Source organism: Drosophila nasuta, chromosome 3 (assembly GCF_023558535.2).
Source record: "Drosophila nasuta strain 15112-1781.00 chromosome 3, ASM2355853v1, whole genome shotgun sequence".
Lineage (NCBI taxonomy): Eukaryota > Metazoa > Arthropoda > Insecta > Diptera > Drosophilidae > Drosophila > Drosophila nasuta.
Window position 1 is genome coordinate 11,432,922 of NC_083457.1, and position 12,730 is coordinate 11,445,651.

At 39.4% G+C, this 12,730-nt stretch overlaps 2 protein-coding genes across 2 annotated transcripts; one reads left to right on the forward strand and one right to left on the reverse strand.

The window, feature by feature from the left end:
* Positions 1 to 1,059: 1,059 nt before the first annotated feature.
* LOC132793624 (mitochondrial dicarboxylate carrier) lies at positions 1,060 to 2,302 on the forward strand (the record flags this gene model as incomplete). Its single annotated transcript, XM_060803631.1, has 4 exons — positions 1,060 to 1,246; positions 1,313 to 1,553; positions 1,618 to 1,750; positions 1,816 to 2,302. Coding segments are annotated over 4 exons (879 nt in total), but the record flags the coding sequence as incomplete, so codon positions are not given.
* A 7,807-nt stretch (positions 2,303 to 10,109) lies between these two features.
* Positions 10,110 to 11,395, reverse strand: LOC132793626 (protein terminus-like). The gene is made up of 2 exons (XM_060803633.1): positions 11,353 to 11,395; positions 10,110 to 11,278 (listed from the first exon to the last, which is right to left on the reverse strand). The coding sequence occupies exons 1-2, from the start codon at positions 11,393 to 11,395 to the stop codon at positions 10,110 to 10,112; spliced, it is 1,212 nt and encodes a 403-aa protein (XP_060659616.1).
* Between the last annotated feature and the right edge of the window lie 1,335 nt (positions 11,396 to 12,730).

A 12,730-nucleotide genomic window follows, 5' to 3' on the forward strand; every position in this document is an offset into this window, starting at 1 on the left:
TTGTCCAATGTTTTTTCTCAACCTTTGCCCACGTTTCCAAGCAAACTTTTACTGAAAATTTTCCTGGCATTTTTAAGGATTACATTTTATTGCCTATAGATTTTACGTCATAAATAACATATGTTTGCAACCACTGTGCCTGGTAGTGGGGAAAGTGTTTGCCACTGTGCAGTGCAACATAGGGACAGCGACAAATGTCCGACATTAGCTGGTGCGAGAAAAAAGGAAAAAGAAACGGAGTCCAGGCTCAGGTAGGGGGGAGAAGTACTACAAAGTAGAGAACACAAGCTGCAATCCATCCTCCCTCTTCGCTTTCCGCTCACCTGGACTACCTGTAGGGTAACCTCGTTTATTATGTCATCGTTGCCGGGGACAGCGAAAGCCATTTCGTGCATGTCCGCAGCACGCAGCAGCTGTGGGAGGTATCCGGCCCATAGAGCTGGTGCGGGAGTCGCAGTCTGGACTGCAAGTTGACTACGTGCCTAGGACACAGGACGCAGGACATCAGGTAGAACTATGCGCACGACCTGCCGCATGGGTTCAACTTTTTCCAGTGCCAAACTGCACTGCACTGCACAGAACTAAAACTGAATTCGTTGCTTGCTTCAAGATTCACAAATGTTGCCTCAAATTTTGTAATTGGACAGCATGAGGCAGCTGTCTCTAGCTTACATCATTAATGGATTAAAGTGCACTTCAATTGCACATACATAGTTAGTTAAATGACAATTGCACCTTGAATTTATGCGCAATATTGAATGGAAGTTGTGTGCCCAAGAAATCCACAAGCAAGTTGCAACAGCTGCTGTGGATTAAAGCAAATTAAATTTTTAAATACCTGAAGTTTTTGGATGCATCAAATACTTAACGGTACTTTTTGATTAAATATCTGTGATTAGTAAAATATTGTGGAAAATTTAAAAAATGTAAAGCAGGCATTTATTTATTGATCTGGCAACCTAAATAAATCAGGCAAAATACAAAATAATAAACAGATACAATGCATAAATTTGCTGTGTTTATTGTTATGTGAATGTTTATGCAGAAACGGGGTAATAATATTTGGAGGTACTGGCTAATTCCGATGATAAAGACTCACGCCGGCCACGTTGGTGGTTTGGTGGCTTGGCCTCCACCGTCGTGGCCGTGATTGTAGCGCCATTCGATTTGATCAAGACTCATATGCAGACTCAAAAGCGTAAAAAGAGCATGTTTAAGACAGCGGCCAAGGTTATACGATTAAGAGGTGAGTTTTCAAATTGATTGTGATTATTAGAAAAATTGCTCAATTTTTCATTGGATTTTTCTGCAGGAATATTTGGTTTTTACGATGGTTTTCCGGCTGCTGCATTGCGGCAAATGTTTGCAACAAGTCTGCGATTCTCATTGTACAATCTGGGCAAGGATTTTCAGGTGTTGGACAATCGTCTAGGAGTCAAAATTGCGCTGGCCAGCATGGCGGGCACCGCCGGCTCAGCTATTGCCATACCCTTGGATGTCATCAATGTGCGCATGCAAACCGACATGAAATCATCGGATCTAGAGGGACGCAAGTAAGCGTTGCTAAGTGTTTATGAAATTTACAGAAATCCCCTTTAAACTCCTCTGTATATGTAGATATAAATGTTTATCGGATGCCTTGATACGCATTCCCAGGGAGGAGGGCTGGAAGGGATTGTATAATGGTGGTTTTGCTTGTGTTCTCAAATCGGCTATTGGCACAATCGGACAAATTGCTATCTACGATCACGTAAATACACATAAAACATACTTTAAACGGTTTCGAATTTTGTTTGCGAACTTGTCTTAAAACAGATCAAAGGCCAAATACAGGCACATTACGATATGGATGATAATATCAAATTGCATATCACGAGCTCTGTTATGTCATCCATCATCGATTCCATTCTTACACAACCCTTCGATGTCCTCAAAACCCTGATGATGAATGCTCGTCCCGGCCAATATCCCAACATGCTCCATGCTGTCCACTTTATGATGCGCTTTGGCGTCTTGAGTCCCTATCGAGGTTTGATGCCGGCCCTTGCCCGCAAGGTGCCGGCCACAATTATGATGTATGTGATCTATGAACAGTTGCGCTTGAAGATGGGAATTTTAGAAATTGATGAGTGAATGAGGCAAGCAGTAATATAATAATAATTTGTTCACATATCCATTCCACTTTTATACTGATCTTTCTTTTCAATGTTAACAAAATTTTCGTGTTAATTTAGATATTATCCATTCATTTTTCAAATAGAATAGAAAGTTGTATTGCACCAATGGGAAAATAATCACAAAACGTTGCGTGGCATATTTTATTATTAAACAAAATGTCAAATTGGAAAAGCAGTTAATCAAAACGTGAAATCGAAACTTGGCGAGTCTCTGCGGTATTTCAAAATGCACAATAGTTGTGTACTTTGGTTTTGTGCGAATACATAGTTCAGTTGAAAAGCGTTTCCTATACACAAAGTTATTAACTGTTCTCTTGGCAGTTTGGAGCATAACTAACATCAACCGCAGCCGGTCTCTGTCACATTATAAATTGATTACACCCGCGACGTGACTAATGAACATTAATTTGGCCAACTTGACAGCAGAAGGTGGTTGAGAAGAAGGGCTGCCACGACGCTTGTGTCGAGCAGGCAGGCTTTTGCTGCGTGTTGAAGGCGCCAAGCGAAACGAAACTTGAGCTAAATGCCGGCACGTTTCCACAGCAGAGAGCACATCCAATAGTTTCAACCAGATGCCAACTAGACAGCAGTAGATTCTCTTGCCTCGACTCATCTACTTAGGATGGGATGAGACAGCCGCGCATCATTTGCCTGGCAGCATCACGTAAGCAAACGGTAAATGTTGCACGTATGTTGCTCTTATCTACAACTTGTTGAGGCCACTCTACTCATACACCCATCTCCATTCCCAGCCCCATTCTCATCCCCATTGAGCTGACATATGTGCTCCCCTTTTTCGCTATAGTGATTGCAATCATTGTGGAAATTGAATTTGTAAGTAGGCAATTTCAGGCAGTGTGCAAAATAAGAATAATGCTCGCAATGAAACTAAATTAGGACACTGTTCAGGCTCCTGTTCCGTTGTTGTGGTTAGTTGGCATTGTTTTTGTATTACTCTAACTAAGGGCATTGTAGATGACAATGTCATGACAGTGGAATTATTGAAGCGTGGCGGAGCTCTTCTTTGGCATAGATTTTACATGCTCTATGCTCTAAAAATACACTAAATATTATTAGTTTGATTTTTATTATAATAATAGAATAATTCTGAAATATTAACTTATGTTTGAGCTAAATTTTAACTTCTGTATTACTGATGTGTCATATCTTTCAATAGTTTTTGATGTGCCCCAAAACGTATGCTATACTTTTTTTTAATGAATGCATTTTATTTTAGCTTGCCAGATATTAAAATAATTTAGAAGTGCAGAAAGAGATTTATAATATACATTTGTATTCTTATAGAATAACTTCGACATATTCGGCTAAGTAACTTTCTTCTCTGCATCCCTACTTCTATATAACATCCAATAGTTGTTTTGCCGCAATAAGTATGCTATGATTTTTGTTTTAAATTATTTGTTTTTAAACAGAGTTCGTCTGTAAACTTTCCTTTTTGTATTAAAATAGAAAGAATAATTTAGTTTTAAACAATGCAAAAGAGTATAACCAATTCGCCATAGCTTTGCACGCTACCTTATAGTTGTTGTAGTTGTTGTTGCTGTCTGGTATGACACATTTCGAAATGCGTTAGTGCGTTGCAAATACATACACACACACAAAGAGAAAGAGGCAGAGCGTTACGGAGAGGGAGCAAGAGGGAGAGAAGCACACACTCTTAAGCGTTCGCTATGTGTGAGCTATTTGCATAAATGCTCAGAGTTAACTTTATGACTGACTTGTGGCTCGAAAACAGAATGGAAACTGAGGTTTGTCGTAACTCTGTATGTGTATTATAAACTGGGCACTAAAGTCGCTGGGGCAAATAGGCTGTTTGTTTGCCTATTTGACTATGGTTGTATCGCTCTCGCTATCTCTTTCTCTCTCTTGCTCTCTGTCTCTCTTTCGCCCTATTTCGTTCAGGTTTCTCGTCAGTGGTTGTGACTCTGTTAGGTTATTAGTCGGTTGCTCTCGAGGCCTTGTGGTTGCATTTTGTTTGCCATTAAAATAATTTGCATAGTTGGCATTTATGCAGGATAAGCACAACAACAACAACAACAGCAACAACAACAACGGTAGCAACAACAACAAGTGGCGCCTGCATTGATTTGCATTATTAAATGTTACGTATACGCAGTGTTGACCTCATTTGACTGCAGGTTATGCAAACTGCGAATGCGTTAATGGTTAGCCTATACATCTTGTTATCTCGTTAACTGGTTAGCATTCTAATTTATGTGTAGATAACAAGCCAACATGTGCCCATCTGCAACAAACCGACTGTGAAATGTGTGTGAAATCTGCAAAATTAAAATAAATCAAAGGCACAAGTAGCAGTAATTGAGTTATGCATGAAATCCAAGGGAGTTTACTTTAGGCAGTTATGTAAATTGTTTCATTCTTTGAATGGTTTAGAGTTTTTATGTTCTAAGCGTACTTTACAAACTCTTAGAACTTTTAGTTAAGATGAAGTTGGAATGCAGTTCACATTAATCACACGAATGCGAATTTCATATTACAAGATTGGAGTAAAAGAGCAAAAGAATTGCATACTTCCATTTAATTTTATTTTAAGCAAAAGCAACTGCACAATAAATTATAATTCATATGGGAAACAATCTTCTTTTGACTATCACAAAGATAGTTTCTTGTTATGTTTAAATGACTGATTGTACTTATGCTTCGAGTATCATAGTTGTACTGAGCTTTGATTAAGTTGTAATTGTGCTCTTAAAGCCTCTTAGCGTCAAGCTGTCAAATCTGTGCCGCTGCTTAATGTAATTTCCTGTGTGCCATGTTTATAAATTGTTGCTGTAGCTGTAACTGTGTTCGTATTACCATTACCGTTACAGAACAGAGCAGAGCAGAGAGTCGGGTAAAAAACAAACACAGCTGCGTCACCATGGACAAAACGAGTTAGAAATGTGCCACAGGACAACGTCGAGTTCTACTCGCTGCTGCATGATATGTTTTGTGCCTGCCGCCCGCCTCGCCCCCCAAACAGCGACGCCAGCAAGATGAAGTATGAAATATGATGTAAAATGATGTGATTACAGTTGAAAATGTACAAAGAAAATATGAAAAAAAGAGAAACGAAAAAAACAAGACAGACACTCAAGGCACATGGCACAAGTTATACATAGAGCTAGAGGTAGATGGAGAGGTGCAGAGGTGGAGAGGTAGAGAGGTGGTACAGCTGGAGAGAATAACGATGACGATGACAACGAACTTGCCCAACAGCGCAAAAACATGCCAAGCCATAAAAATGAGCGCAATGCTACAGAAAAAAGCTCAGTTGTCAGAGTGTGTGAGTGTGTATGCATGTGTGTGTGTGTGTGTGCGAGTGTTACAGAGATTGACAGTTTGTGAAATGGTTTGAGTAATTCATATGATGAATTATCTGCAAACCAAGCTGGCAAAAAGGCAACAACAAAAACAACGTTAACAGCAACAGCGTCAAGTTAATAATTACACATTTTTAATATACTTTTATTTTGCACATCAGCGCTTGAAGTGGGCTCAACTGCAAAAGGCGCTTTAATGTGCTTTAACAAAAAAGTATTAAAATGCGTTGTATTTCGATGCCTTTAAAGTTAAACGAAATTTAAATTTCACGTACAAAATTATATATATATTAATTAATGAAATGTAACTTGCAACTTTAATGCGCTTTCAGCGTATATTGCGAGCATTTCATTAACTCGCACACACCAAATTTGGCTGGCGTCCGTTTGCGCATTCCGTTTTGTCGATTGATGAAGCGATTTTAAAGTGGTGTGTGCGGATTTTAAAATTAATTTCTTGGTGAAATCCAGCGTTGTGCATGCCAACGTGTTGGCTAATTAATTGCACAACATTTTGGTCGATTGGTCAGGCTGATTGCTAATGGACACGCCTCCCTCCCGAGCATTTCGGCCACTCGCCCTTCGAGTGCGCCCCGCGACGCGTCTGACACTCGGTTGTCAAATGAAAAATGGTCGATTTAAATGGTTGACTCTCAGTCGAATGGGTTTCGTTTGCCATTCTCGTTGTCGTTGTTGCCAGCTCATTCTCTAACTGCCGCTCGTTTGTCTGCTTAATGCCAGCCAACCAACTTGGCGTGGCCAGAACGCAGCTGTGCTCTGTGCTCCACCTGGCTGGCTAACAGTTACACTGCTGACAGCCCAAGCAGACCAACCGACCGACCTAGCGACTGGTTGACTGACTGAGTGACTGACTGAGCCACAGGCTGATGAACACGTCTTGTCAGCGGGCTAACGAGCGCCACTTACACGCTCAACAATCACTTAACCTCAATTGTTGCTTCCAAAAGGAAGAAGTGTAAAAGGCAATGCCAATGGCTGACGTTTGGTTTACCCCTCCTCCTCCTCCTCCTCCTCCTCCTTCCTTCCTTTTGTCTCTTTTTTTGCACTCCCTTTACTTGCCAGCACACTTGCTCTCTCTCTGTGTGTGTGTGTATGTGTGTGTGTATTTGCTGTGTGTAAATACTTAATTAATTAACTGTTTTTTGCTTATTCTCTTTATATGCGTGTGTGCAACTCGGCGTATACGTTATATTTTTATGTGTCCTTTTCACAATGGACAGCGCGCTTTTTTTAAATGCAAACTTCAAGTACTTGTGAATTTAAAGCAAAATAAAACTGAATTGTATTTACATTTTTTTTCTTCTTTGAAGCGCAATAAGCAGAGTGATAAACTTATTTACTTTATTCATATAAAACGTTGCAAAGGTAAATTTGATATCTGAAGTAATTGCTGAACATCTGATTAATTAAATTTGTATTTTAGGTTTTATTTTGATTTTATTTAAGAGACTCTTTGTAATCATTTAGTACTCAAATGCTTTATCTTCCAAGTTGTAATTTAATTTAATATTCTCAGCAGAGTGATCAACTTCATTATTTTATTAATCTTATAGCAAAGCATTGCAAAGGTAAATTTAATATCTGTGTAAGACAACAACATTTTAAAGGATTTAGTATATTTAAAGTATCAGTTCCACATTTTAATTATTATTTAAGTGACGTTTGAATTTGCTTTGAATAATTTGTAATTATTAAATATTCAAATATGTATTTTGTATTCTATTTTATAACACATAATATTCAAAGTAAGCTGTAACAATTTAATAATCCTATCTCATTTTTGTATCATAAATATTATTACAATGAATACTCGACTAATCTGCTGTATTCGCTGAATAGGGAATCTGAGCTTCACGCTGCCAATTCATTAAATGCAATGAAAACAGCACTCAGTCTTGTTCATTCTTGTTGCTGTTAACTGTAGTTACAACTGACACGGTTCTATATATATATTGTAGATATAGACATAGAAGTAGAGAGAGAGAGTTGCTGCTTTCGCAGTACAACTACGAATCCAGCTGCCAATGGCTTTCCAGGCCATGGCACGCCACTTGCTAGCAAATTGACAATGACGTTATGCAGCAGAGAGAATAGAGGAGGTGATACAGAGTGTGAGCGAAAGAGAGAGAGAGAGAGAGAGAGAGAGAGAGAGAGAGAGAGAGAGAGAGAGAGAGAGAGGGGGAGACTCTGAGCTGGGAGTGGCAAGTACGCTTCATGGCTGCACGGGATTGTGAGCTAGTTTGCCGTGTAATAAGCAATTATAGCGTCAAGCAAAACTTGGCAATTAGTTAGTTAGATTTGTGCCAGCTGAGTCAGTTGAGTGCTGCGCTTAATCGAGTGGCGGTTGCTGGCGCCACAGCTGCATAACATCAACTGCAACAGGCTGCATGCTGTATGCCGCTTGCCGCTTGCTGTTTGCTGGCGTCACTCGAAGGGGCAACGAGAAGGCCACCGCACACAATTTGCCTATGGCTTGAAGTGTCCTTAAAGGCGCCTTCAGCCGAGTTTTAGTTTTCAGGTTCGGTTCAGTTCAACTCTCAACCAGATTCTACGTGGCTCTAATGCAAATTGAATTACGTATACGCAGTGAGCGCGTTTTGCCTAATGGAATTTAAAAATATGCACCCCACACACATACACACACACACAAACTCGCAATACACCAACAGCAATCAACGAACTGAAGGTTGAGTCGCAGCTGAAAGAAAAATTATAAAAAATTAGCAATTAAATTGTGAGGGAAACTACCATCGTGATGGGATGCGATGCGATGCGATGCTCTCATCACCTGCTACGTTATGATTTCATTAATTTAAGGCAGCAACAGCAGAAGGTACTGCAAAGTTGTCGTGTCCTTGTCGAAGTTGTTGTTGTTCTCCCTCCCCGGCTTGTTGGCAATTAGCCAAATGCGATGCCGCGAGTTTGCGAGTAGTTTAAGAGGCCAACAAACTTTCCACCAACTTAACAACAAAAAAAAAAACATATTTCTAGTTCAAGCGCTTCCACAAAAAAGAACGCGAGGCAATGGCAATGGGTAAGCACAATTCTTGGAACTGGCCTTAGATTAAATTTAATTAAGCCTTGTGCAAATTGACAGCTATTGATAAGATAAAGACGACGTAAAGTTAAACAAAATTTCCCTTAAATTATGAATTATTAAAGAAGAAACAATTTTGTTTGCCTACAATTAATTAAAATGATCAAAAGCTGTTTGCTCAAATATATTGTAGATTCGTCTACTTAAAAGCAAGTTGAAGCATTTGATTTGATTTTGTCCCCAACTTGAAGCCGTGTTTAAATTAACTTATATCAAATGATGTTGCAGCAAAAATGAAGTTGACTCTTTGCTTGAATACGTAGCTAATGAATAGAACAAATTTGACACTTGCACAGCATTTTTCCAGTTAACAATTACTCGCATTTGAATATTATGAGTACTCGAGGAAGTGACAAAAAAGAAGGAAGAGAATAGAATATGTATAATCTAGTCACAAATTGTTTGATGCTATTTGTGCGCTTGATTTGGATTTTGCGTAGCTCTTGCCCAAAAAAAAGAAAAAACTCGTTTGTCAGTTGCCAGTTTTCAGTTTCTCGGTTGGTTTTGGCTTTGCCTCGGCAATCGGCATCTAAAAGTGAAATCTGTTTCTGTTTCTGATTCGGAATCTGTTTCTGTTTCTGTCCCTGGCCTGTTGCCATTTCAGTCAGTTGGCTCTGGCAACGTCGCTGTTGCTGTTGCTTTATTTGCATTCATGCCAAACGCAATTTGCTTTTATTGAGTGCAAATATTTGTTGAATATTTTGCAATTTAATTTACAGCTATTCAGTCAGTCAGTCAATTGGTTGGTTCGCTTGGTTTCGGTTTGGTTTGGTTTCGTTTCGTTTTTGCTTCAATTTGGGTTTGGCTTGCCAACAGAATTGGGGCCTCATGGTGGGCGCTTTTTAACTGGTAAAGCATATTTTATGAAATTAAATTATTTGATTTTTATTATTATTATTTGTTTAATGGGTTCAATGGCTTTCACATAACTTTTAATCAGTTTAAGGCCTTGATGTGTCGCATCGTTGCACACATCGTCGCATCGTGCGCATCAAAGTCGACTTTTTATGCCCTTTTTAATGCACTTAAAGTGGTTCGCAACAAAAAATGGCAATATGCACATGGAATGTGGTTACCGAATGCATTTTCACAAATATTTAAACGCCTTGTAATGAAATTATTGTTCTGCTCTCAGAGCAACTTTAATTAACTTAAATTGTCAAGAATGTTGTTTTTGGAAATGAAATTATATTTCGTATAAATGTTTATACCCGCTACATATAGGGTAGAAGGGTATTATAACTTTGTGCCTCCAGGAAAAGTATGTAACAGATGGTATCTGGTTACAGCAAGATTTTATTAGTTACTCGCTTTTTGACGGTTACTGCAATCCACTTTTTAAGTTTAAGTCCCACCAATTGAAATAAAAATTTGTGTTTTATTTTGAAGCAATATTTATTTGTATTCATATATTTCTATTAAAAGTGCTACGTATTATTATTAACATTAATTAATATATAATTATAATTATTAATGATTAGGTCGAATTCCGATAAAGTCGAGTTTAAAGAACTCCTTTGGCAGAGTAATGCAATTTTCGTATGTCTCAAAAGACTCGCCGTCCATTTGCAAGACCTCAACTTCATTCCCACAGTCCATTTGTTTATGTAATACAAAGTGCATACGACTCGCGAATACCCCCATACAAACGGTGCATTCAACAAAGCGATCGTTGGGTTCCGTGCGCAGAAATCTTCGAATATTGCGTACTTCATACATGCCACAAAATTCTCCAGTAACATCGGTTTGAATGAGAAATGTGGGTGTGTTCTTCACATCTTCGCTTCTGATCAAATATGGCACGGCAATCAGTTCTTTGGTCTCGGGGCAGACATGGAAGCAATAGAGATTCACTTGCAGGGAGTCGGGAAATTTGCCAAAACGTTTTCCATGATAGTTGAGATAGCTCTCGTTGAGGAGCGACAAATTCACCGGCTTCTTATTATTGTCCTTGGCCTTGAAACCACCACTGTTCTTCATGCGATACTGCAGTGGTAGCACTTCTGGTCCATTGTTAAGCCGTTTGACAGTCAGTTTTATGCGCCTGATGGCGCAGTCATCCAGTGTAACTCCTTCCGCCATATACATATAGCTGCAAATCTTCTGAGCGAGCCGACCGATGACCATGTCGATTGTTGCCTCAATGTCCAGGAAATGCTTTATAGAGAAGGAATAACTCTCGAAGTAAAAGCGCTTCCCCGGCACAGACACATAGAAGCCCATAGTGACAACCAGTTCGCTGGCCTTGTATTTCAAGAAGCGCAACAGCTGCGGCAGTGCTTGCGTTCCGGCTTGCAGTAGAAATTCTTCAACGCCACCATATTGTTGGGTTTCATCACAAATCATAAAGGTTTCAATGCGTTCCTTTTCGATCTGCCTGAGCAGCAGTTTCTTCTCCAGATCCAGTTTGGTGTGCTGGGCATCCTCGCCGGACAACCAATGATGACTGTATGGCTCATTTGCCTCAACGGCACTGTGACAACTCGCACATTCCACGTGGGGATGGTGGATGGACGGTCGATGCCGAAAGGTTCTTACATTGCTTGTAGTTTCAAAGCTGAAGCGCGACAGATAGTGAGCTCGCATGTTGAACAATGTAATGCTGATGGCTGACTGATGTCCTGTTGAATTGTGGCAAACTATTTATACAGAAAGTAGTGCAGGGATCAGGCTCAGTATTACCTGATTATGAAAACTTAGGTATATTTCCTACCTGCATTGTAACCCTGCTTAAGCCTGCACCAGCTGCAGATCATTTTATTCGCCAACATCGGCCATAATTTCTTATTTAAAATTACCATATGCTTTATAGACGTACCGCTATAAAACAGGTAATTACCTTCGGTATGTAACATGTAAACCAGGTAATTACCTTCAGTATGTAAAATGCCACTACTAAATATTTTTCATGTACTGTATTGAAATCTTAGGTTTGCTTTGTACCTAAGTACTTCGGTGGTGCACAACTTTGGGAATTCGCAATTGTAGCATATGGCAAACTGGATCATCATTTACCAGAGAAGCGAGACCCGTTAACTCCTAGCTCTAGCGGGGTGTGGGGTGTAGTTGTCACTGATCGCTAAGCGTTTCTTATTATAGAGTCTCTCATCGCTCAAACGCCTAGTTACCAAATGAATCAAAGGTATATTATAATTAAAAAAAAAAACAAAAACAAAAAAATGGAGAGGACTGAGATGTTAATGTCACTTCCCTTTTTTAGTAATCTTGTCAAAGGAATTAACGGGGCTTGAGTAAATTTTGCTTAAGAAATTTTAATATTGCGAAAGGAATTTAAATTGAATCGGATAAATAATCTTGCCCTTTTTCTTAACAATTCAAGATTACATCCCATCTTTTAAAAGTGGCTTTGAGGTTTTAATGTAGCCAAATTGAATGTTTTTAGTTTGATGCATCATCATTCCGTTATTTATTAGCTGCATTTTGGTCTAATTCGCAGTCATCTGTTATAGCAGTTAGTTGTCTTATTTGTGATACCTGCTGCCTTCTCGAAATGCTCTTGTTAGTCTATGCAAAGTGTGTATTTAATGCATTTAAGTAACAACATCAGCAATAGCTTCAGCAAGTGCTGACCAAGCTGCATTGAGAATTCTCCCACAACGCACACAATTCAATTTGGTCAATCAACTGCAACACTTGTGAGCCAAGTTAACTGCCCCATGTCCTGCATTTCCTGTTCATCAGTCCTTGCAGTCCTCCATTCGTAGGCATTTGCCTGTGTTGGCTATTGAACACGATGAATTTATCGCTTAACATTTTAGTTGATGATGGATGTGTTTCCAAGTCATCTGCATGTGATAAGCTCTCTCCCCCTCTACCCTCCCCTCCTCTCCTCACTCTATGCTAATGAATTCATATATGTACACACATACATACATATATACAACTTCAAAAGTCATAAATACTCCGGTTGGGTTGCTTCATGCAACGTTAACTATGTGCGCCTCTCTGTCAAAATGGGGTTAAAGGCGTGGGTTAAGGAGGGGTGGGGAGGGGATGGGAGGGTTTATCATCCAAAATGGCAAACTCATTTCCGTCACTGACACAGTCACTGACTTCATTTAATTTTCAAA